The sequence below is a fragment of the Anopheles maculipalpis genome, chromosome 2RL (assembly GCF_943734695.1).
Source record: "Anopheles maculipalpis chromosome 2RL, idAnoMacuDA_375_x, whole genome shotgun sequence".
Taxonomy (NCBI): Eukaryota; Metazoa; Arthropoda; class Insecta; order Diptera; family Culicidae; genus Anopheles; species Anopheles maculipalpis.
Window position 1 is genome coordinate 28,926,744 of NC_064871.1, and position 25,164 is coordinate 28,951,907.

At 40.9% G+C, this 25,164-nt stretch overlaps 4 protein-coding genes across 5 annotated transcripts in view; 3 read left to right on the forward strand and 1 right to left on the reverse strand.

Moving 5' to 3' along the window:
- Positions 1-25,164, forward strand: part of LOC126559075 (coiled-coil domain-containing protein 25) — a 318,194-nt gene that overhangs the window by 148,342 nt on the left and 144,688 nt on the right. The gene's annotated exons all lie outside the window — the stretch shown is intronic.
- Positions 1-25,164, forward strand: part of LOC126565981 (serine protease snake-like) — a 320,396-nt gene that overhangs the window by 44,486 nt on the left and 250,746 nt on the right. The window lies entirely within an intron of this gene.
- Positions 1,537-23,405, reverse strand: LOC126558065 (neuropeptide CCHamide-2 receptor-like). Of its 2 annotated transcripts, none has more exons than XM_050214004.1 (5): positions 23,056-23,405; positions 12,312-12,531; positions 12,035-12,201; positions 11,442-11,756; positions 1,537-1,886 (listed from the first exon to the last, which is right to left on the reverse strand). In XM_050214004.1, exons 1-5 carry the CDS (start codon positions 23,403-23,405, stop codon positions 1,658-1,660), a joined length of 1,281 nt encoding a protein of 426 aa, XP_050069961.1. In that variant the 3' UTR covers positions 1,537-1,657. The 2 variants fall into 2 exon arrangements, with proteins under 2 accessions (XP_050069961.1, XP_050069960.1); XM_050214003.1 differs by having other exon boundaries at positions 12,035-12,225.
- LOC126558687 (inositol oxygenase) overlaps positions 14,592-25,164 on the forward strand; it is a 74,284-nt gene continuing 63,711 nt past the window's right edge. The window contains exon 1 of the mRNA XM_050214736.1: positions 14,592-14,603. The gene's annotated coding sequence lies outside the window, so the exon portion shown is untranslated. The remainder of the gene's footprint in view (positions 14,604-25,164) is intronic.

Here is a 25,164-nt window from a genome sequence, read left to right on the forward strand (position 1 = left end):
TAGTAACTTATTTTGCATCCGAATGCTCTAAAATATCTGATAAAGTATAAAAAACTTAAAGACGTCAAACTTGCTAGCAACCTGAGTAGCCTGCTTACTTGATATAGAAATGTTGAAACAAAAACAATACTGAAAAGCAGGTTTAATCAACTCATAAAAATTGAACATGATTTTTCTTAGAAACAACTTCATAGTTTGCTCACGCAAAACAAATTTCAAGATGGTCGGATTTCTAGAACTGAAGAAATTGGCAAACAAAATCGGTTTAGCTACCAGGGCAGCCGGTTGCCTGGAATTGGGTTTAGCATGAACACACTGAAAAAAAAAAAAACGCCACCTGTCGTCAGTTGTTTACTTTCCTTCATGCGCTTAGTGGACACCTTATAATGTTTTTTCAATGTTATTTTTTTCATTGTAACAACCAACTGTGCAGGACTAACATGCATCACAAGCATTCGGGAAAATGTAATCTCAACTTTGACTGTGTAAACCATGGATAGTAATGTCAAAGAAAACATATCTAATCCAGCAAGTTTTGCGTGATGTACTAAGACCTTGAAAAGATCTTTTACACACAGCGGCAGACTTTTCATAACAATTATCAAATTTGTTTCAGGATGCTGCAAATCATGATAATAAATATTTAAAATTTAATAAGACAAGGAACTGACATAAGGAAATTGATATCGATATTTTTCGGTCCCGCTCTATTCTTATTTCGCTCAGCATAAACCTTTGCTTGTACAATGTTTTCCAAACTTGTGTCCATATTTCCTGCTTTCCCTCAAACTCCAAACCCCGTTTGACGTGTCTTTTCTTATTATCACCTTGCTGATCACGATTCAAGTTTTCCAATAAATAGACGCCCGCTCAAGGACTTTCGCCGTCCGTTGCGTTGCTCGATATTGCACGCGCAGCGGCTTGAAACAACGGTCCCTTGCAAGTGTGTTGCTCTCCTTATCGGCTTTGCTCCTCACAAACGCCGTGGTAGTGGTAGTGGGAAAAAAGAAAAAAAGTTTTTCACGCCTTCCCCACTGTAGCCATCACAAAAAAGTGATGAGACTTGTGAAAAGCTGTTCGATGGCAAAACGGGGTGAGCATACCTTCGTTCGCGTCAAGATTGCTAAAGTTTTGCTGGTGCTTCTGTGTTACTGCGAAATGTTTGTGATGGTTCAGATGTGAATGTTTTTTTTTTTTGCTTGAGGAATTTATATTTTTACAGCAAACTGATGCTCACCTTAAATAGGTAAAGGGCGAGACTTACTTTGGGCTTAGTTCCAGGAATTACCTTTCAAATGCAACAAAGAGTTTGTGCACGGATTCATAAGAAGCGTCGAAGAAAGTTTAACCATAAGAAGTGTTTTCTTTTTTACTTTTTGACATCCAACTTCACTTTACAAATCATATATCAAACAAGCCATTCAAGGGTACAGAAATCAAAAGTTCAAAAACCTTTTGGCTAACATCAATCGCACCTCTTCTCGTCGTTGTCGCTGACAAACTGTGTCTGTGTATGTGTGTATGTGTCGCTTTACATTGCCAAGCCCTCGGGATGCTTCTGGCCGTTCCGCTTGTGGGGTTCCTCTGGCAGCTGATCAAACTGCTGCTTTTGTATGTCCGTACGATCGCGTCCAGTCACGACCAGACGCACAAACTTTCACCTCTTCCCGTGAACGCTCTGCACCGACAGTGACTTCCGGATGCTGTGATGCTGCGAACGGCGGATCGTTGACACGAAACTCGTCTCGCAAGCGTTTCCCGCCGACGATAGACCGATCCGGCGCTGTACCGTCATCGGGCGGCAGCACAAGTAGCGATGAAAGTGTTGCCGGAACACGCCCGACACACAGTACAGTGCGACCGGGTTGATGCAGGAATTTAAGAAACTGGCAAAATAGAACAGGAGAGAATAGAGAAGAAGAGATGTTAGAGTGATACAGGCTTTTGAGATTTAGATTTTACTGGTTGGAAACACTGTTTTGTGAAGCCCAGCGCTTGATTTTTGTTTATATTTTGAGATGCAAGCGTCAGATTATTTATTGAAAGCCTTGACTTGACATGTTCGGAATTTCTGATAATGCGAGGAGCGATGGATACGCTTAGCAAATGGGCAAATATAATTTAGCAATGGGAGTAATGTAGGACCTCTACTGTTTTTGCTGCACGTGAATGATCGAGTAAATCATGGCATCATGGCTTCGAGTTAGACAACGCAAACTATCGTCAAGCTTTTATTTTTGTCGAGAAGCTGTAAAAGTGATGATTTCGGTGCAATTTAGTTGTAAAAAATGTAAACGAAAGCAAATGCAACCCCAATTTATTGAATTTAATTCTTATCTAATTTTGCTATTTGAGCACATATTTAATCATAGTTACCTCTGTTGCTACCTACAGTATGATTTTTTTCTTTTATTCATAAAGGACGGCCAGGCCGTATTGCTATGAAAAATGTATTTATACGTCTAAAAACTACACATCATATTCATCATAGCATCATAGGCATCATAGTATGCCTCAGTAATTTTGTCGCCTACTACCATCATAGCTGCATCTCGAATTGAGCGGACAGAGGACCTTCAAGCGATTTGCTATACGGAAAGTGTTTGTAAGGTACTGGCTCAGTTCTGCCTTCGCATCCCTTACGTTGTCGGCTGCTGGGTGCATTACCTTTAGAAATCCGCCACACTCATGCCCAGGCCAGCTTCATTGTCTACCTTCTTCTGCTCTCCGTCGACAACCCTCTCTTGCTATCAATTTTTATGTTCCTGTCTATCTTCTGCGCCCTCGTCCTCTCCTGGCCGTCGCAAAACGGCGCACAAGGGAAGGTGCCAATGATCCTTTGCTGCGCACTTTTCGTGCCTTTAATTCTTCCTCAAATGTATTTGACTTTCCATTCCATCTCCCCAGACACTTTTCGTGCTTGTTTTCACTATTCATTCTTTAGTCTACTTAACTCCCGTTGACCTCTTTTCCCTGAACGTTTAGTAATTGAGATAGTTAGTTTTAAGAAAAAATTTTTAGCCTTGGGCAGAAAAATTGTGCTGTGAAATAAATACAAATAAAAATACAAATAGCAACGACGATGATGGTTTTGATAAACCTCAACCCTGATGAAGGTATGAATGAATGATTAACGGAAAGCTTTTATTCAGTTTTTTGTTATTCAATAGAATGACAATATTTGCCATGAAATGATTTTTTAAATTAAAATACACACGTTTAAAAATACGCGCCTTAAACTGGCGTGGTATGTGAATAATAATTACAAGAAGAAAAAATTGTAAAACCCACTACAAAATTAACTAAAACCCGCAAAATAACTTAATAACCCTCCGTTGCCTAGTGCGAAAGGAAGAATCAAAATCGTGTTTCCGTTTAGCGACCGTGATGCAATCGATCGATTGGGTGGCCCTGTAGTATAGGTGACAGCGACGCCGGTCTTCAAACTTCAGGACCGAGGTTCAGGAGCAGAAGAATGCATTCGATAGAGTAAAAATTTTCGTTAAGTTTCAAAGGTCTCCAAAGGTCCATTTGCGGAGGTTCTGTGAAACGTTAAAGCATGATAATAAGGAAATGTAATGTAATCTTTGACTCGAACACTCGAACGCACCTATTGTATTTGAGACTTTGTAACGCTCGGTAGTAGCTTTAGTTTCAGGTCCCAAAATTGAATCCATCCCAATCACACCACATGCCAGGTTTTATACAACGCAACGCAAGAGAATTTGACGACCATTTGACGATAAAGGCTCTTTATTGCTCCTAGGGTCCTTCTGCCCTCGAGGATGCTAGTATAGTCGGACTCTTTTGTGCAGAAATACGGATCGAACACAGGTCACGGGTCAATTTTACAAGCCAATTTTTGTTAGATCTCCAATCTTTGTCGATGTGCCGTAAAATGTCCCACTGTCTTTTTGTAGTCGGGTTTCTCTAAACTCTATTGAAACATCCTCAAGCTCCTTAAATTTTTAACACCAACATGAACCCGCAGATCACAAAAGTTATCACATGTTTTACGTTTTCGGACTAATTTCGGAAAAAAGCTATCCTATCAATATTATGTGCTTGGCGTTTAATGATTCAAAGTCCACGTTTCCCTAGCATTTGTGTACGTAAAAAAGCTTATATAATTTTATGAAACTCGTTTATCTTTGATCAATTTAAACCTGCAATTAATTTAAAAAATAAAAACATGCTGGCCTTATTAAAAAATATATCTATAAATTTTCACAGTTTTAAACTATGAAATATTAAAAAACCTACCTAGTTGAAACTATATAAAAGGGTTTATGTAATACATCGAATAGAAGAAGGAAAACTAAAGCATAATTGCAGAGGTGAAAAAAGGTTTGGCAAACTTGTTTCTACGAACTGAAACATATTATTTCGTGGAACATCAACAAGACGTTTTTCATTTTCATCAAAACCATACCAAAAGGGAAGCAGAAAAATTGAATGGAATTTTCAAGCAAAAAATAAATGGAAACACATTTCGCGATTATTAATTGCTGTTCTGCTGACGTGGTTACGTTAAGCTACCATTAAAAATGTTGGGAAATGCTTTCCATTCCGGTAGCACAAAGTCAATCAACGGGGTGCCACGAGGTGTGAAGGAAAGCTCGTAAACACATAGATTTCTCTCTCTCTCCTCTCTCTCTCTCTCTCTCCATTCCTCTTTTGCTCTATTTCTTTAAACGATGTTAATGAAAAGCTTTGGAAAACTAAAATTCCAAACACGACAGAAAAGAACGCGAAAACCGCTTACAGAGCGAGCTTTGATCGTTGGTACTAATTATGGAATGAGTGGTAGAGTAAATTACAACTTCCGTTCTTCGGTACGATGCAAGAACTCGCCAGCGCTTCGCCGGTATCGAAGAAACCATCTTTATTGTCTATCTCCTTGCCTACAGGCTAATGTTGGCCAAATGTTTTAAAACAAACCTTCCCGTGACGACGTGATTTGTGCTCTGGAACAGTCAGTAGTAGGTAGTTGAGGAATCAGCTCTCAGCAATCGATCGAATGGCAAGGAGAGAATTTCGTAGCAAGCAACTTCCTTCTTCTATGTGATTCGTCGAATTAATGCAGCTGTTTTGCTTTGATAGCAGTGAAACTTGTGAAACTGCCTGGCGTAGTTCAGACCGGTTGTGCCAATAAGAGATAATGAATTTTCACTTGATTTCAGAGTAGATTACATTAAAATGTATGTAACATACGTCAGCACAACGAGCTTTTTCTGCTAATGCAAGCTAACATGAAAGCATCCAAACGACGTAATAGGCTAACGGGCATGAAACGGACGAGTACTTCCAGGACGCTTGCGTAATCTACGAAACTTTACTGAAAAGTGGATACATTTTACAGACATGAGCAGTGGAAAGTTTTCCCCATCGTCTATCATCATCCTTGGTGCATGGGGAAGCTTTTGTGCATTACTGTGCCGCATTCGCATCTCTCATAGTTCATAGTTTTCGGGCGGAAAACTTGCATGATGGATTTTCTTCTCCGGGCTATCCATGTCATGCCAAAAAAAAAAGAATGAAAAAATTGGCGTTATCAAACGGGATAAGATTTATGAGTTGCTTTAGTATCGAATACGCAGCATCAGCCGCCATCAACGTCAGGACCAAAAATTTTTAAATTCTGCTTGTATTTTCCATCCATGTGAAGAAGGGTGATGCATCGTATCCTGTCCGACGTCATACTCTTTGTACCATATCGATGAATCTTAGTGAAAGGGATACGGCCGAACGAACAAAGGATACTGCCAAATAACAACGCCCACAGATATCCCGGTTAGAAAACTGGACAATAACAGAAGACTCGGTAGCACTGGCATCAAGCTTGCCCGAGCAAAAGCAATATAGCATCGGTCTCAGAAGCAATTAACGACTAGAAATTCGTTTCCGGACAAAGGAAGGGTTTGATTGGAACGAAAAATTGAAACCGACAATTTTTGGTACTTTCGGTTGGTGCTTATCGGTGCTTTGGGAACGAATTTTACTTCATACTGCTGTTTTATTTGTTTTCAACGAAGCAATTACTTTGCAATTTAAGCAACTTTATGTCTTCTAAATTGATTATAAACATCAAAAGCATGCTTTATTGGGGATGAGAGTTCCGAAACAATCATGATTTGTTTGTATTATGTCCTTAAAAGACTGGAAAACAAATGTAGACAGATATGACACATTATATATCGACGATTATGCACAGGGACAGAAAAGATTTCGTTGTGTACAGGGTGCAAGACAAATAGACGAATAGCAAAGACGTAGACAGAACATGTATAATGAGTAGCAAAATATTCAAGCACTACTAGAAAGATTTATGGTAGTACGTGCTTGAGGATACGCACATTCAATTTAAATGGTTGATTCAAATCATCAGAAGAAAACGATACGGGACGCGTTGAAAAATGACGCAAATGAAAATAACACACGTAAAAAGGAAATAAATTTATTGAAAGGAGATATGGCAGATCACGACTCCTTGTTGACGAATTATTCTGTTGGTTTTGTGTCTTTGCCATATCTAATACTAGGATTTGGATTTGCAACGCAGATGGGGCTAAAGTTAATCGTTTGTTATAAAGGGTGTACATCAACTACTAAAAGCTGTACGTCAAAGTGTTGGACGATAGAATAAAATCATTGCAATAAAATAGTATTAAAATTTTACGTGAATTTTTATAAAAGTGTCTAATGATCATTCAAGAATAAAATATTATTTATTTATTTTATTTATAATTAATAATGACGGTCCAGTGCCGTATTGTCAACACCGCTTGTGTTGAATAAATTTAATAATCATATTAATTAGGCATTTCCTCCTTATTCTTTGCCTTTGCTTTTATAAAATATTTTTTATTTATTTATTTAATTCAAACTGTAATGCCTCGGCATCGGTGTTTTAAATGTGTAACATAAATATTTTTTTTCTTAGGGTTATTCAGTTCAATTTGCTTAATTTTGTGACTCTTTTAAAGTTACAATGGTATATGGTTAGATTGGCTCGACTGATTTCTTTGTAAAATAAAAACTGTCTGATAGCTTCATCACAGCTATGAAACAATGATTGCAATCAATGAGCAAGCACAGGAATGACAAAGTCTACAAACAAAACAAAAGATTCAGCTTCATTTTGAAAAGATTGGATAAGGAGCAATAGATTTCAGTTCCCTGAATTAAATTCAGTTTGGTAATTTTGTTTCTTATTTTTATGCCCTTTTCCTGTTAAGAATTCTCAGGTTTTGAATCGTTAATTGATTCCCTAGAATATGTTGCCTAAATTTGGCAATATTTTCGTTTTCACAATGTTTTGGTTTATTTTGGAGCTAGTTTCGGAGGATATGTGGCATGGAAATCTACCTCTCCTAGAAGAGCTTTTCTTTAATCCGATCCGGCTACATCCTTCTCCGTACTTGCAGAGAGTGTGTAATCGCTCTTACCCTGTAAACCCTGTGTGTTGTTTTGATATTATTTTCACATATTGGTCAGTGTTTGCTGTATCTTTGCCTGCAATTATTTCTCTTATATTCATTTCTTCCTTTTTACATCCAAGTTAACATAGGGATCAAACATTGCTCCGAAGCACATTCTTCTTCTAAGCTTAACGACTTACTAGATCACACCAGTGATGGAGTGGCTGACTAGACTAGACTAGACTAGAAAACGGTTCGGATGGAATTTGAACACCGGTCCTGCCATATCACCCGACCACCCCGAGGCACATTACATTGGACAAAAAGAGAAAGAAATTTGCAGTTTGAGAATAAGGGACCAATTTTGACTGTATATACTGGAAAACTCGAAAGGATTGCCGTAAGGAAGATCAATAGATTTTAAATTGGGAGCTAAGGGAGTTTGATTATTGCCAGAACTACGTTCGTTAAAGATTGTCTATCACACAACACCACACGAGATAATCGATATGATGTAAGCAGGAATCTTTGCCACGTAAATTCGAGTAAATCTGGTTTACAACCTGATCCGAATGTGTTCCGAATACGATGCAATGGCTAGAGTCAGGCAAGGCTGATAATATTTCTTCAACTTCATATAAAATCTCTAGAGATTCTGTAAAACCTTGGCCGTACAATGAAAGTATACTACGTGCGATGATTGAACGCAAAATATTTCCAACCATTTTCCATGGATCTCCCTGGGCGCACCTATTTGACTCTTTTAGCATGAATCGAACATGGTTTAAAGCTTTGTTTCACAAAAAAGAACTGCAAACAAATGAAATGATTACTAAGACACACCTAATCGTATTTCCTTTGCACGTGCAAAAAGATTCATTTGCCCGGCACGGTTGAGCAAATGAGCATCATTTGTGGACGATTTATGCCACCCATAAACACATGATGGGCAACAAAATACGCAATCATACCCAGTCTTACTGCAGCACTGATTGATAAGAAAGACGACAAAAAGGCATTTCCTCAAACAGGCCCGCTTCATGAAGATATTGTACTCGAATGCTTCGACTGAAGACCAACATAAAGACATTTACGACAGACGAAATAAAGACAAACGAACCATCATCATAATCATCTTCAATCTCCAAAAAAAAAAACCATTGGAAAGAGGCACAATCGTTCACGGACGAAAGCGGTGTGTTGTGTGCGTGTGTGGATGCATCGCAATTGTCTTTATATTTCGCAACAAGCATGACGAATTGTCTCTGAATAATCTCTTCAATCAAGCGATCGACTGGCCAAGCTTTTCAATATTTGCTCCGAATCAACAAACGATCCAAAACGCTGCTAACGAGTCCTCGTTACGTTCAAATGTTTTGTTCACCGAGACTGGTTGATTGTAACAAACAAATTGTTGTGGAGAAGAAAACAAAAAATAATTGTTTTGTCACTCGTAATCGATCAGGACAATGCTAATAAATTGACATTCTTGTTTGATGAAATAAACGAAACGAGCAATAAAATTTATTAGAATTTGTGCGCTTGAATTGTTGAAGCTTATTTGTTTAATTGATTTTATTAGCATTGAAGAGTGTGAAAATTTAACGTTGGTGCAGTAACGCAAAGGACGTAAGAACTTTAATAGGTCTACGTATTCACGCACGTAGTATTAAACGAAGCTATAAAACTTCAACTCTCAAGGTAAACATGAAGTTTAAGGGACATGAACATTATACCACTTTTTGGCCTTGGATTTAGGCCATTAACCGAGGTAACCATTAAAAGTGGTTAAGTATTCTGTAACTGTCAAGATAAAAACACAATGAAATCTAGCGTAACATAAAAGCGTAACATAATAAACTCTTTTCCTTTTACGCTTCCAGAGCGGTTTGTTGAAAAAATAGTCCTTCAATGAGTCTTACGATGTAGTTAAATTATTCTTAAAATATCTTTAGTATTTACCTAATTTGCCACATGTTATCACTTCAAACGACTTAAAATACACTGCATCCCATCCCTTAAAAGTTAATATTTGAAGCATGTTACATTTGTTTTCTTCAAACGTCTTAGTGGTAAGATGTTTGCATTATATTACTGAGCACTAGCCAGTAGCGATAGGGCTTTATTCAATAAAATTTTAGTTGAAAATACAAAATATAATTTTTTACAAATGACGAAGAAGAGCGAAAAATAACTGCTCAAAATAAATCTAAAAAATGGCTACGGATAAACAAGCGGTCAAGCAACCAGAAATAATACCGAAAAAACCTTCCAAAGTAGCAACAAATCTCAAACAAATGCTAGTTTCCTATATACGAGGGCTGACAATAAAGTAAGGTCTCCAACGCTGCAACTTCGCCGGATCACGCGCTAAGCGAAATCTGCCAACACCGCCGTGTTCCTTGGTTCCCCCACTACCACTTTGCTGCTGGGTGAGGCTTCCCCGACCGCTCAGTCTCGCTGACGCGAGGTAACCCTCGCGTCAGCGTCCAAGTGCGAATTGCGTTCTGTAATACGTTTTTTGAGTGCGAAAAAGGTGACACCTATTGAAATCCATCGTCAACTAGTTGAAGTTTACGGGGAAAAGTGTATGGACATAAAAAACGTGCGTAAGTGGAGCCGCGAGTTCAATTCCAGGCGCACTAATGTTCACGACGAGGAGAGAAGTGGCCGACCGTCGGTGTCGGATGCGATTGCTCAAGCAGTGGAGGCAGAAATGCTCAAAAACCGCCGTGCGACAATTAGGGACTTGGAAGAGAAGCTTGGAGGAGTGTGTAGCAGCGAAACAATCCGTCATATCCTTGTAAACAACTTGCAGTATCACAAAGTTTCGGAGTGCGTTCACAAAGTGACGCGGAGGTTCAGAAAGAGGTCAACACCTGGCTGCGCGAGGCGGACGAAGAGTGGTATTCTGCCGGCATAGACAAGTTCATCGTGCGGAAGCGCAAGATGTTGGAAAAAATGGCGATTATGTAGAAAAGTAGCCAAGACCTTGGCCTTTCCAACGGTGTATCGCTTTTTGTAAATAAATGTCATTTTCTATGAAAAAAAAAAAATGGAGACCTTACTTTATTGTCAGCCCTCGTACTTCATCTGATATTTTTGACAGAGAGAATCAGTTACTACTTAGTTTGATGTCTGACGTGGAGAGGGCGTGGCAGATTTGATGATTCAGTGATCAACTAAGGCCCAAGACCAAATGAAGTGTAAACCGATCGTCAAAGTGCTTAATAAAAAGATGCTGAAAAGCTTGATTGAAACTGTGAGATTTATCGTTTTACCAAATGGGTAGTAAAGCCCGTGCAATGATCCATGACTTTTCTCAAGTCAGAACTAAGAGTCAGTTTGGCAATGTTCTGTGCCAGCAGGTTTGTGTGTCCTATAATAAGAGGTGTTTGGACGTGTGCATCGTTCATTCGCCGGGCATTATTATTTTTTTTTTTTTTTGTTAGTACTTTTCGTATTATGAATTTAGATGTCGTCTGTCGACGTAGCTTTAAGGATTAATCGATGAAGTCTAAATACAGAGAGCATTGTAAATTAAAAAAAAAAACAACATAAAGAAGAAAAAGGCTCCTGTTTTGATTAAAATACTTCCGATTGAATGCCAATCTATCTTATAAAATACAATGTAAAACTACAGTAAAGCAATGTCTCGTTTATAAATACTCCTGCGTGACTACCGACGCATGATAAAACCTAGCCCGTCGTTACTGTGCGACATTGAACCAGCAACCAGAGTCACTGTAGCATGATTTTGCACGACTACGTGAACTAGTGACTGTGCGGTTACAGATTAATTGATCATCAGCAACAAATAAAGGGCTTCGGGTTGTACGCATTGTCATCGGAAGACGAATGACTGGCATGTCACACTTTCCCCACTCAAGTATCAACCGAACCGCAACGTCAGCTACAGCTTGGGTGATAAAATCCCTCGTATTGTAAGCCTCCCCCGGGTTACCACACCGTCTGAAAATCCTTTCTCCAACACTCCCTAACCTCACCCCGACGACTTACCTGAGACAGAAGCCGGTGATGCGGAAAATGTGCCAGAAGTCATCGTAATCATCTTCGGCGTGTGGATTCAGATGGAACCACAGCTCGACCACGTGATGCGGCAGAAAGCACACGATGAAGACTATCACGAACGTAATGACCATCCGAGCCACGTGGCGACGGGCACGGGCCTGCGAACGACTTTGGGGGCCCGCATTCTCGCCCGGCATCTCCCGGGCGCTCGTGTGCAGCCTGTGCGCCATCAGTACGTAAAGGATCCCGATGATGGACAGTGGCAGGAAGTAGTAAACGATTGAGTTGAGCACCGTTTTGTATCTGCGAAGGGTGACGAGAAACCATCATTAGCATCAACCCATGGGTGAACGATGGAAGGCGTTATTGTTGTTGCTTGACCGGGTCCTATGCTCGCATTCGAAGCAGTGCTTTTAAAACAATGGGATTTTATGATTAACAATTTGTCAACCTCGACATAGACGCAATGTCTTGAATGAGCAACTCATGATATGACACTTTCCAAGCGCATTCTGTTCGCCACGAGCCTTCGAATCATAAATGGGTACAAAATTTCCTATAACTGCGTCCGGCAAACTTACTTGGAATAGTTGGAATCCTTCTTCCTCGGCCCGAACGGTGAGCAGTATTCGATCGTTTTGTTCGACAGATGCACCACCACCACCTCGGACATGACGACCGACGGTATCGCACAGATGATGGCCAGCACCCAGATGAGAAATGCCACAATTACGGTCAGCGGACGTGTCTGTAAGAACCAGGGTGAAGCAAGCTTTTAGCCCAAATAGAGCCGTCACGCTATCAGCGGCACGCTAGTAGTTTGAAAGATGCCGGTTTGCAATTCCCGCCACATGTTACCTGTAGTTTGCGAAGTGGATTTACGATGGCACAGTACCGGTCGGCGGACAGAGCAGTGAGCGTGAACACGGACACACCGATCGAGATTTCCTCGGCAAATTCTGACACCCGGCAGAGGGCATCACCCCACGGCCAGGACTCGAGCGTGTATATGATGGATGCGAGCGGTACGCAGATGAGTATTACCAGCAAATCGGCTAACGCTAGTGAGAAGATGTATCTGCAAAAGGGGGGATTAATTATGACACACATGGTTACGCATTAATTAGAATTGTCTAGGAAATAAATAAACATTAACATGATCGTGTTTTCGTGTTAGAGGCTAAGATAAAGAGAAAGAAAACACACATAATGATTTAAGCTCTCCAAACCAATGAAAATGGTTTGTAGTAAGAAAATTAGAACTAAGCAATTCGGCCAATCTGTGCCTAAAAATATATAACTAAGATTTAAAAAATTATAAAAACAGATCTTGTTGTATCTTGACTTATCGACTTATAACTGAACTTGACTTATAACTGGGTGATGGGCTGGAGGGATCGGGTTGAGGTGTTGTACAAAAACGTGCGCAGCCTAAACACGCATCCAACGGTATGTCAGACACCAAGATCCGACCAGAAATGGCCGAGTTTTCGCCGATTTTCCAAGGGAAAGATTTGGTTTTTCCGCAATAACTGGGTGAGGGGCTGGAGGGATCGGGTTGAGGTGTTCTACAAAAACGTGTGCGGCCTAAAGACATATCCAATGGTATGCCGGACGCCAGGATCGGACCAGGGATGACCGAGTTATCGCCGATTTTCCACGGGCATGTTTTGGTTTTTCCGCAATAACTGGGTGGCGGACTGGAGGGATCGTGTTGAGGTGTTCAACAAAAACGTGTGCGGCCTAAAGACGCATCCAACGGTATGCCGGACGCCGGGATCGGTTCAGAGATGGCCGAGTTATCGCCGATTTTCCAAGGGAATGTTTTGGTTTTTCCGCAATAACTGGGTGAGGGGCTGGAGGGATCGGGTTGAAGTGTTCTACAAAAACGTGTGCGGCCTAAAGACGCATCCAACGGTATGTCGGACGCCAGGATCGGTCCAGAAATGGCCGAGTTATCGCCGATTTTCCACGAGAATGTTTTGGTTTTTCCGCAATAACTGGGTGAGGGGCTGGAGGGATCGGGTTGAGGTGTTCTACAAAAACGTGTGCGGCCTAAAGACATATCCAATGGTATGCCGGACGCCAGGATCGGACCAGGGATGACCGAGTTATCGCCGATTTTCCACGGGCATGTTTTGGTTTTTCCGCAATAACTGGGTGGCGGACTGGAGGGATCGTGTTGAGGTGTTCAACAAAAACGTGTGCGGCCTAAAGACGCATCCAACGGTATGCCGGACGCCAGGATCGGTCCAGAAATGGCCGAGTTTTCGCCGATTTTCCAAGGGAAAGATTTGGTTTTTCCGCAATAACTGGGTGAGGGGCTGGAGGGATCGGGTTGAGGTGTTCTACAAAAACGTGTGCGGCCTAAAGACATATCCAATGGTATGCCGGACGCCAGGATCGGACCAGGGATGACCGAGTTATCGCCGATTTTCCACGGGCATGTTTTGGTTTTTCCGGAATAACTGGGTGGCGGACTGGAGGGATCGTGTTGAGGTGTTCAACAAAAACGTGTGCGGCCTAAAGACGCATCCAACGGTATGCCGGACGCCGGGATCGGTTCAGAGATGGCCGAGTTATCGCCGATTTTCCAAGAAAAAGGTTTTGGTTTTTCCGCAATAACTGGGTGAGGGGCTGGAGGGATCGTATTGAAGTGTTCTACAAAAACGTGTGCGGCCTAAAGACGCATCCAACGGTATGTCGGACGCCAGGATCGGTCCAGAAATGGCCGAGTTTTCGCCGATTTTCCAAGGGAAAGATTTGGTTTTTCCGCAATAACTGGGTGAGGGGCTGGAGGGATCGGGTTGAGGTGTTCTACAAAAACGTGTGCGGCCTAAAGACATATCCAATGGTATGCCGGACGCCAGGATCGGTTCAGAGATGGCTGAGTTATCGCCGATTTTCCACGAGAATGTTTTGGTTTTTCCGCAATAACTGGTTGAGGGGCTGGAGGGATCAGGTTGAGATGTTCTACAAAAACGTGTGCGGCCTAAAGACGCATTCATCGGTAGGTCATTCATCCCGATCGGTCCAGAAATGGCCGAGTTATCACCGATTTTCCACGGGAATGATGCTGGCGGAATTTCCCAGAAATTTCTGAAAAATTTCCCTTTAGTTCCATTCAATATTAAAAATGACGTTGTGGAGGTCTTTTTAAAAGATTTTTAAAGATAGAAACAAAAATGAGATGGAATAACTTAAAATTGAAGAAAAAGTTTAAATTGTGCCGGAAAAATATTTGTCTTGTCGAAAAGGAATTATTTTCCACTTGGTTTTTAAAATTTCCATTTGCTACCTCCTTGGATTCATGCTCTCCTGTTACTCCTGGTCGAATTTTGCCGCATGAAATTGGGTCGGTTTTGGTCGCAAATCTACCACTAGGAGCGACTGGTAATAACAGAAGAGCATGAATCCGAGGAGGCAGCTCGCGTCGGCCGAAAAATCGAAAATCCAATCTTAAAATCCAAAATCAGTTTTAAAATCCCGATGCAAAATTAAAAGTTGAATTCCAAACTCAAAATTTCCAACCCAAATTTAAAATTGACTTTGGATTTTAAAACTGATTTTGGAAATTTTCGGGCGACCCGAGCTACCTGCCCGAAAGCATGCTCTCCTGTTACTGCCAGTCGCTCCCAGTGGCAGATTTTCGGCCAAAACCGACCCAATTTCATGCGGCAAAATTCGACCAGGAGTAACAGGAGAGCATGAATCCGAGGAGGTAGCAAATGGAAACTTTTATAAACCGGCTGGAAAATAATTTCTTTCCGACAAGCCAAATATTTTTCTGGCACAATTTAAACTTTTTCTTCAATTTTAAATTATTCCATCTCATTTTTGTTTCTTTCTTTAAAAATCTTTTAAAAAGACCTCCACAACGTGTTTTTTCATATTAAAGATAACTAAAGGGGGATTTTCCAAAAACTACCGGGAAATTCCGCCAGCAGCATTCCCATGGAAAACCGGCGATAACTCGCTCAGTTTTCATCCGATCGGGATAAAAGATCCACCGTTTGAAGCGTTTTTGGCCCCTGCATGCTTTTGTAGAACACCTCAACCCGATCCCTCCATCCTCTCACCCAGTTATTCCGGAAAAAACCGAAACATTCCCGTGGAAAATCGGTGATAACTCGGTCATCCCTGGTCCGATCCTAGCATCCGGCATTCCGTTAGATGCGTCTTTAGGCCGCACACGTTTTTGTAGAACACTTCAACCCGATCCCTCCAGCTCCTCACCCAGTTATTGCGGAAAAACCAAAACATTCCTTTGGATAATTGCCGATAACTCGGCCATCTCTGAACCGATCCCGGCGTCCGGTATACCGTTGGATGCGTCTTTAGGCCGCACACGTTTTTGTAGAACACCTCAACCCGATTCCTCCATTCTCTCACCCAGTTATTGTGGAAAAACCAAAACACTCCCGTGGAAAATCGGTGACAACTCGGCCATTTCTGGACCGATCCTGGCGTCCGACATACCGTTGGATGCGTCTTTAGGCCGCACACGTTTTTGTAGAACACCTCAACCCGATTCCTCCATCCTCTCACCCAGTTATTGCGGAAAAACCAAAACACTCCCTTGGAAAATCGGTGATAACTCGGTCATCCCTGGTCCGATCCTGGCGTCCGGCATACCATTGGATATGTCTTTAGGCCTCACACGTTTTTGTAGAACACTTCAACCCGATCCCTCCAGCCTCTCATCCAGTTATTCCGGAAAAACCAAAACATTCCCTTGGAAAATCGGCGATAACTCGGCCATTTCTGGACCGATCCTGGCGTCCGACATACCGTTGGATGCGTCTTTAGGCCGCACACGTTTTTATACAACATCTCAATCCGATCCCTCCAGCCCCTCACCCAGTTATTGCGGAAAAACCAAAACATTCCTTTGGATAATTGGCGATAACTCGGCCATCTCTGAACCGATCCCGGCGTCCGGTATAGCGTTGGATGCGTCGTATAACCGTGCACATCTTGGTTCTTCACTTGCGCTACTTTGTCACTGCAAGTTTTATGTTTTTTTACGTTAATTACAAATTTTTAATAATATCAATTCGAAATTGATATAGTGGACTTTTTTTATTTTGGGCAAGGGTCAGGTATTTATTAGGGAAAGAGTCAGGAAGATTAGCTAAATGAGAGGGTGCACGAAGAAATAAGATAGAGAAATGGAGGAGTCAAATACATCGAAAATAAGAATGAAATGAACTTATTGTTCACAAATGTGGATCATTCGCACCAACAGAAGATCTCCTTGATGCAATCACAAGGAGAGGACGAGGACAAACACAGTGCGTGTGTACATAAAGATTAATGGATGAGAGTGAGGAAGGAGCATCAATGGCAGTAAGGAGAAGGAAGGTAATACGGACCATGTGTGCGACAAGATTCCAAGGGCTCCAGACGAAGCAAGTGACAGCGTACAGGATACGACGCCAACGCTGAGCCAGAAGTGCCAAACACATTGCGCATGGCAAACCGAGTGAAAGTCCTCTGAATCCGCTCCGCCATTGCTATAGCTCCCTCGCTAGAGAATGATTGAGGCATATTCCAACGATGAGCAGACTAGGGAAACGAACAGAGACTTCAAGCACCTGATGTGCACCGATCAATCCGCTCATAGAATGATCGTACTCTGAGATAGATGAGGGAATACCATTAGGACCAAGCGAAAAAGAGAGCTTAAGATTGAGTGGCGCCGTGTGAAGAATTGGTATACTCAGAGGGATGCAATGACAGTCAAAATTATTGAATTGCACGAGAGAAGGACCAGGTGCTTGAGACCCACAAGTAACTGTAGGAGCCGCAAACAAACTGGCTAAATATTTAGCAAAAAAGGCCACATAATTCGCATTGAAGCAATCATCGTTCCAAAGAACATGTAGGAGAGAATGTGATGTAAATTCCTGCGATTATTCACAAAACACCACAAAGAAGTAGAGTAGAAATTGGAGCGAAAACGAAGTTGAATCAAGACATAAGTATTGAATTGGAACTGTGATTTCAATAATGATTTTTGTTTTGCTTACCGCTGAGGTTATACAATAATTCCTTCATACTTCTATTGCGATTTTAATCATATCCTAAGCTCTAAACAAAAAGGAACTGTAAAAATATTCCTTACCAGACCAAGCGACTCAAGGGAAAATTATGTATAAACAGACGAAAAGGGTTAGGAAAAAGTGAATTAACACACAAATAAGGACAAACGTAACCGTTTACAAGGGATTTAAGGAAGAAAAACGAGAACAAAAATATGACAAATTTATATAAATATATTAACTCTGACTGTGAATTAATATCAAGGCCAGGCTGTCACCTGATCACGAAACGCATTTATACCCTGTCAAGTAACACCTGACATTGGTAACTACTGTCGGATAATCAGTAACCATATTCCAATAAAGGATGTACCAAGCTACACCTTTTCGTCTGAAGTCTGAACAGGTGAAGAATTCTGTAAACTGAGTTTATCATGTCCAGTGGTAAAACAGTGTTGAGAAGTCTAACGATTCGAAAACCCATGACAGCCGACATGAAATGTGGTCGGCCTATTACACCTATACAAACGGGTAAACGTGCCATTGCACGGCCATTTCGTAGAAGAGAATGTATTCCTAACAAGGAGAATGTTAAACATTTATATCTTTAGTTGTAAGCGATATCACCAGGCTGCCAATGAAAGAAAAAGGTGTAAGCTTTACGTGCATTTCCATGTATCTCGGAGTTTGCATGCGTCCCAGAGTGTGCATGCATTTCGGAGTTTGTGGGAACACCGGAGTTTACGGGTGCAAAAGATAGGTTCCACCAGGCCTTGACGAGATTAAATAACAACAACAAAAATACTAGTGAGAAATCTACAGAAAAAAGGAACAAAGTCAATTTTTTTAATCTTTTTAAATTCTTTTTCTTCTTGGTTTAACGACGATATTAGGCCACGACCAACCATTGAATAGCTAAATAGACTTGCTGATACCACATAGTCGGATAGTCAGTCTTTACTGCCCCAGTTACCCCAGTTCCGCCGTGTTGGCGCCGCTGTCGGCTACATCACCTGCTACATCGCTTCTATTAATATTAAATTTTATGATAAACCAATAACATCATGCATGCATTGTAAACTAACTCACATAGTCAGCAAGTAAGGGCGTACGCATCTCCTAGTAATGAATCGTAATTAAATGATGTCTTGAGCGAGTGATATAACTTTATATAAAAAAAAAGATCTGTCGCTAACGAATTACAAAGAATCGAACTAATTATTTAATTTCAAATAAACAATTCGATTTGCGTACAGTGCAAAATTCAATTCCACGAAGATTATTTCGTTAGATCATCCTTCAAGTAAAAGATTAAAATACCTCTCAAGGGATGAGCGAATTCTATTTGCCATTTATAATTGCTATATCTCTTCCGGCTACCGCTAAAGCCGTTCAATGTTCCCCCAAAAACATTCATGTGGTAAAGCACTTGTACAAGCTTCTTAGCACACATCTCGATTCAAAACGGAACTCATTTCCTCGACCGAGTTTACTCTCTATTAGTGTTTTCCATTTAGTGCATGTGTGTGCTCGTGTTTCACTTTCAGCTCAGCAACGAGAAAATGGCAAAATTATTCGTTCGGTTGCGTACAGCACACACAGGCATTCGGTAATCGTATGACGAGTGCTTAAGGGCACTTTATTCTGTTTACAGAGTACGGTGTACACTAGCGTTCCGCGGGCAGGTTTGCGCATTAAGAAGGTTTAGTTCTTACCGTACACCGGAACATACGAGTGACAGTGAGAAAGCAGATAGAGTGTTGGTTAAGCAGGTGACCTTTGCGCGGTGAAGAAGATTAAGTTTCGTTTCCGCCGAGAACGAGCACACACTGCGAGTGAGTGTGCATAAAGAGTAAAAACGAACAGAACATCTTCCATTCCATCTCTATGGTTCGTCACGTTCACTGCTATCAATTGCTTGCACCGTAACAACATCCTGTCGAAGAAGACGATGAAATAGCTCACGTGTGTAATGGTTGCAAAGCTCCACCTAATACATTCGCCCGATATCACATGCGTCGTTGTGGGTAACTCTTTCACTTCTGCTGCTCAACACGAAGCATCGACCAGCATGGCATGTACTACAGGTAAGAATGAATGTATTTACTTCAGTCACATTTTTTCTCTCTTCGCGCCAGCGTCACCAACGCGACACTACAGGGAGAAAAATAAGGCAACACACGTAACAAATGGTACCCCAACACCAACACCACTCGTGGGATGATAATGAGTGAATGGCTTTGTCTGTGTTGACCTTCGAAGAACGCATTTTCATCCCAGCAATCAATCACCCGGCCACGACTTGCCGCACACTGTAACCGTCTTCTCAGCCGTTGCTTGGAGCGATTCGAATAATGGCGTGAAACACAAAAACAAATGTACAAAAGCGATTGGATCGAATGGTGGTTGAATATTGCGGTACCTGCACTATCGTGCACCATGTTTCCGGTTTGGCTTTTGTTTGGTGAAAAAGAAAACCCCCTCGAAAAAATATTTTACCACTCGGACACAGGATGAAAATCATGGACTTTTTTCTTTCTGTTCTCAGCCGTTCTCTAACTTTCCGGACGCCAAAAAAAAAAAACAACTCGAAAAGCACGGGTCTCGGTTTTGGTAATGCTTTGCAGACACTAACTCTACCGTACCACATTATGGTGTGGTAGTTATTGATGCAAACATGCTCACAATCATTTGCAATGTACAAGGATTTGGTAAAATGTCAGTTGATCTCCAACAAAAAAAAAAAAAAAACAACAGTTGGGAACGGAAGTGAGAAGTCAGAGATGGAGATTTGGGGCAGATGTGAAAATAATTTACACAGCATTGGCAACATCTCGGCATCTGAACCCTTTGGGTGCCTATGGAGCGGAAAAGGGTTGTGAACCATAACCAGATGGAGCTGGTTGAGTTTACGTAACAAACGCTGTGAAGTGTAGATTAGCTATCTCTGCTTTTGATACCGTGGGAGAAGCATTTAGAGAACTTTACTTGAGCGTGTTTGAAATAATTCCAACAAACGGGTACGCACAAAGGAGTATCGCCTTAGACAAACGTTTTGAGGAATCTGATTCGAAATAATACAATTTGATCTAATTAAACATGAAGCAAATACGCTTTTACAAACCAGCATGCCTTAGGCAAAGAAGAAGGAGAAAATGCGTTATTAATATTGGTAATTATTTCAGTCATTACAAGAGGTCTTTTCAATACAGGAATGAGCCGTCATTTTTTTTTAATTATTCTTGTAGAACGACCAGGGCTCATTGCTAAGCCATCGAATTTAATAATAAATAAATAAAAAAAAAAACAAATAAAATAATAACGCTTTTATTAATCATACAAGATTCATTTTGATAAGTTGTAAATCGAATATGATTCGTAATGCTTGAAGAGCAGTTTAATGGGGAATTGGAATGAGTTTGGTTACAGCAAGAGCGAATCTAATTATTGAATTCAATTCGTTTGATGTATTTATTTGTGAATGTTACAACTCGTCGTCGTGTTTTCGTGGAATTGATATTTATTTATTATTAGTATGACGGCTTATGCCGTATTGTTACATGGATTTGATATTGTAAATCACAAAAACTGTTTGTCCAAATAACTATCAATTTTTGATAACAAACATAATGATTACGAAAACCTCAATTCAAAAATAATACTCACAGTTGACTAATCAACTGTAATTTAGATGGGTTTTAAAATTAATTTTAATTTAGATGATGAAACATTTTACTACTTTTTACGGGAACTCGCACCACAATCGGTGGGAAATTAATTTTGTCAACCGCTAGAACATTCGCATGAATCCTAGAACAAAACACTTAATTTTATTTGAAATAAATCGTGGTGATCCAATTTTCCTATAATCTCAATCAAAATTAAATTTTTCATTAACTAACAACAGCTGTTTTTGGGAAACTGCTTGAAGTTGCTCTAAATTACTAACAAGCTTTTGGGCTTGCACTACGTGTTTTCTTTGGAATGTCAATTTTTTTCCTCTAGTAACAATTTCGACTGAAACTACCAGACGATGTGACATACTTTCCTTCACTTTGTATACAATCCAACTGCAGAATCTACAGTACAAATTTAAAGTGCCCTTCAACCACTATATGCTTTGCTGCTAGCCGCATCGGGGTGTCACAGTACTCTGATAGCTCAAGCGAAACACCTTCGAGGAGTCCCATCAACAAGTTTGCAGCTCGGTCTCACTGGGACCGGCACCACTGGGGGTTTCACTTTTCGCACAGGTTCTCTGTGGACGTGCCTGGCGTGTGATGAAGAATTTCTTCGAAGTGATACGTTTGGAGGAACTGTTACTGACACCTGAGAGCCGCACACTTTCAGAGTTGAAAAGCTAGTGTCACAGAATATCTCACCATTTGAGCATTGTGTGTGAGAGAACGAATAAACCCCTCCGAAGGAATGTTACAGTTTTAAGGTGTCATTATCCAAACCGATTTGCAGCTTTGCAAAGCTTCAAGACGTGAAATTGTGTACGAAGAAACTAAAGTCCACTTTCCACTAAAGTGAAACTAGAAATTAAGCTACAATTTCGACTTTCTGTTCTGTCAGGCCTTCTCACTAAAAGCTTCTTACGAACAGGATTATTCATAGCCAGTTTTGTGGAACGTCTTTCTTATCGTCGATATCATTTTGTAAAGATAAAAAAGTTGAGTATGCTTAGTCACGATGCTTGTCTGTCCTGTGCTAATAGTCTTACAACCGGAAAGGATCGATTTTTTCCAAAAGAAATCGAGAAAGAGTAATCTCGCGAGAATTATATATAATTTCGAAACCACTCATCAAGCTTCTGGCAATTTGTTTCTACGTTATAGATATAAAAGTTCCATTAAAGCGGATTGGAAGGAAGAACAGTTCGCTAGTTTTATATAGCGTTTTTCAGTCATGAAAGTTATGAAATTATCCAGGTCCAGTATATCAATATTATAGCCGTTTTTCACATTCTAACAAGAAGCGTGAACCTACTTTGGACCTATCAGAAAAGCTCCATATACAGCATCCACAGCTACAACAAAACTGACTCTCATGCTCATAAAATTAATCGGTTTTACGTTAAACCTTGCTGAGATCGTAAATTGTATTTTCCTACAGAAAATCAACCATTGTCGTCAGCTGGTGTGTCCAGCTGGATGTCGAACATAAAAGTTATTTATAGTCCAGTTTCGGCAAAGCAGGAAAGACCACCATACCTACTAGCATTGTCCACTCGCTACATCAAAAGAGTCGTCAAACTTGATTGATTCCAAAAAAGGTTCGTTTGATTCAATTTCTTGCTTCCGCTGGGTCCGTTTGTGAGGTGTCAAAGATGTTAAAGCACCAACGACTTGAATGTTTTGTGCCATTGTGTGTTGTGGCAGTAGCACTCTCTCTTCTCATAGCCATTTTTTGCGATGATTTATAGTGCTATGATAGAAATCGTTGAAATACGCTCGTTGAGTAACAGAAAAACTAATAAATAATAAACTAGTTTCTTTACGTTGCGATTTACATCGTTTGAAATCAAGTTACTAAAATCTCCAAGTTCCACTTACGTGTTGGGAATGTTGCGCATCGCCCGGTGTCGCAGGAAAATAACCACCAGCGTCCCATTGCCCACGATGCCCACGATGAAGATGAGCGCAAACACGACGGGCACAATGTACGTTTCCGGCCGCTGTTCGTACGGCACGTAATCATCGACCTCAGTCTGCTGGATGTCCTTTATGTGGGGCGTTTCGGCCGGTGCAGGACTGGTCCACGGAAAGCTGCCCGCAATGGCATCACCCGAAAGCAACCGAATTGACTTCTGTATCCGATTCACACCATCCAGCCCGTCCAGCAGTGTTGGTTCTTCCATCGTAAAACTGTCGTTCAGATTTTGATAATATCGTAGGGCGGACATTTCACAAGGTTCTTCCTGGTTTGTAGATTCCGATGTCAATGTACGTGAAGGTGCGGGAACGCTGAAAGTAAAAAAGAAAGAATAGATATCCCACTTGAGATACTTTTCGAGCTCTAAAGCGAGATGATTTATTTGCATCGAATGGAGCAGCACAGAAATGCACGAAACTACCGGTGGTGTGTTACCTTGAAAGGCAAAATTTGCAAAGCACGTAACCAAAGTTGTCACCAACGGATAATCGCTCAAAGGAACAAGCTGTAAAATACATCCAACTGAAGCTCGATTCCCGGGCTATCCAACACAACCAGCGCGAAAACCTCTTCGCATGGTGTAATGTCAACTTGAATGCAACTTTATTCGATGGAAAATAACACATCACACACACGCCATTGGGCAGCAGCGAAGCAGGAAAACAAACACATACGTACTGTAACTCGAACCAACACCTCGTTTAGGGTTTAGAAAGCTTTTCAGCCACTGCACACCAACTCCAAGCTCAACAAGAAAATAAAATCAACCCACGGGTACACTCACGCTTGGAGCGGCTGAAACTGGACACCCTTTCTTTTCACCATGCTGCTGTCAATCGAATTTCTAAACACGTGCCCGGAGTCAGATGTTTTGTTTGGGGTGCGCTCGAAACCCATTTGTTGGTGAGCAGTCCGAATTTGGATGCACATCCCTTTGCAGTACGTACAGTGTTATTTATATGATAATTTGCTTCCCAAAGGAGCATTTTGTTCCACATGCGTTTGGGGCGAACCTGTGCAGTGGAACACTTTTACTCGGCAGTTAGTGCGATAAAAAAGGTTTAGAAAAATGTTGTTTTGATGCCAGCCATGGTAAGCGGGGTTGTGATTTTTTTATGGAACTGCGCACTGGATTTCATCCAACACGCGTGATTGGGTGGATAAATAGTGCGAGCAGATGAAGTGATTTTTTCAACCGTGGACATCTATTATATATGTAGGATGAGTGTCAAAAAGTGAGAGCGTGGATAAGGGACGATCAGTGAGTGCTATTATAACAGTCAGGATCAGTAAGTCCTGCGGCAGTCTCATATCGGCCAATGAGCAATATAGTTCACTACACATAAAACTGGTTTTTAGTTGTCAAATTTACACATGAAACAGTGAGAACTGATACAGCACATGTTAAATTTACGCATGCAGTTAGAAAATTAACAATTATGTAGCATTGTTGAACAAGTATTATTCATTAGCTTGTACTTTCAAAACTATGTATTTTTTTAAATTTTAATTCTATAAGGACGGCCTGGCAGTAATATGTACTATGTACTATGTAGTTAGAAAAACAAAACTACAAATGCTGAACAATGTATGCATTAAAATGCAAAGTCTTCTTCTGCTTGGTCTGAGTCAAAAGCCTGTATCTGATTAACCGATTTCTTCGATCGACCGGAGAATTGAACAGAAGCTATCGTTGATAATAAGTAAAAAAGATCTCACGTCATATCTTCCTTTCTTGAGGAGAGGGAGTGATCTTTGAGATTTGTAGAACAAGCAGCCTCGCAAAAGTGGCTCCTATTGCATTAAAAAAGTACCTCAAAGAGGATGAAGTGGAGTCATCATTTACTCGAAATAATCTTTGAAAAATTTCTGCTTGTCATGCTTTGTGCTTGGCCAAGACATGGACATGGCAGGAAGTGAAGGTGTTTTTGTGAAATTATATAAGTACTTATGAGGCGGCTCGGTGGTGTAGGCGACATTGGCGCAGGTCTTTATACGGCAGGACCGGG

Coding starts and splice junctions, on each gene's coding strand:
- LOC126558065 (XM_050214003.1), bottom strand. CDS start 23,405: ATGTCCGCCCTACGATATTATCAAAATCTGAACGACAGTTTTACGATG. Junction 12,532..23,055: donor ATGCGCAACATTCCCAACAC/GTAAGTGGAACT, acceptor CCCCTTTTGCAG/ATACATCTTCTCACTAGCGT. Junction 12,226..12,311: donor ATCCACTTCGCAAACTACAG/GTAACATGTGGC, acceptor TTGGGCTAAAAG/CTTGCTTCACCCTGGTTCTT.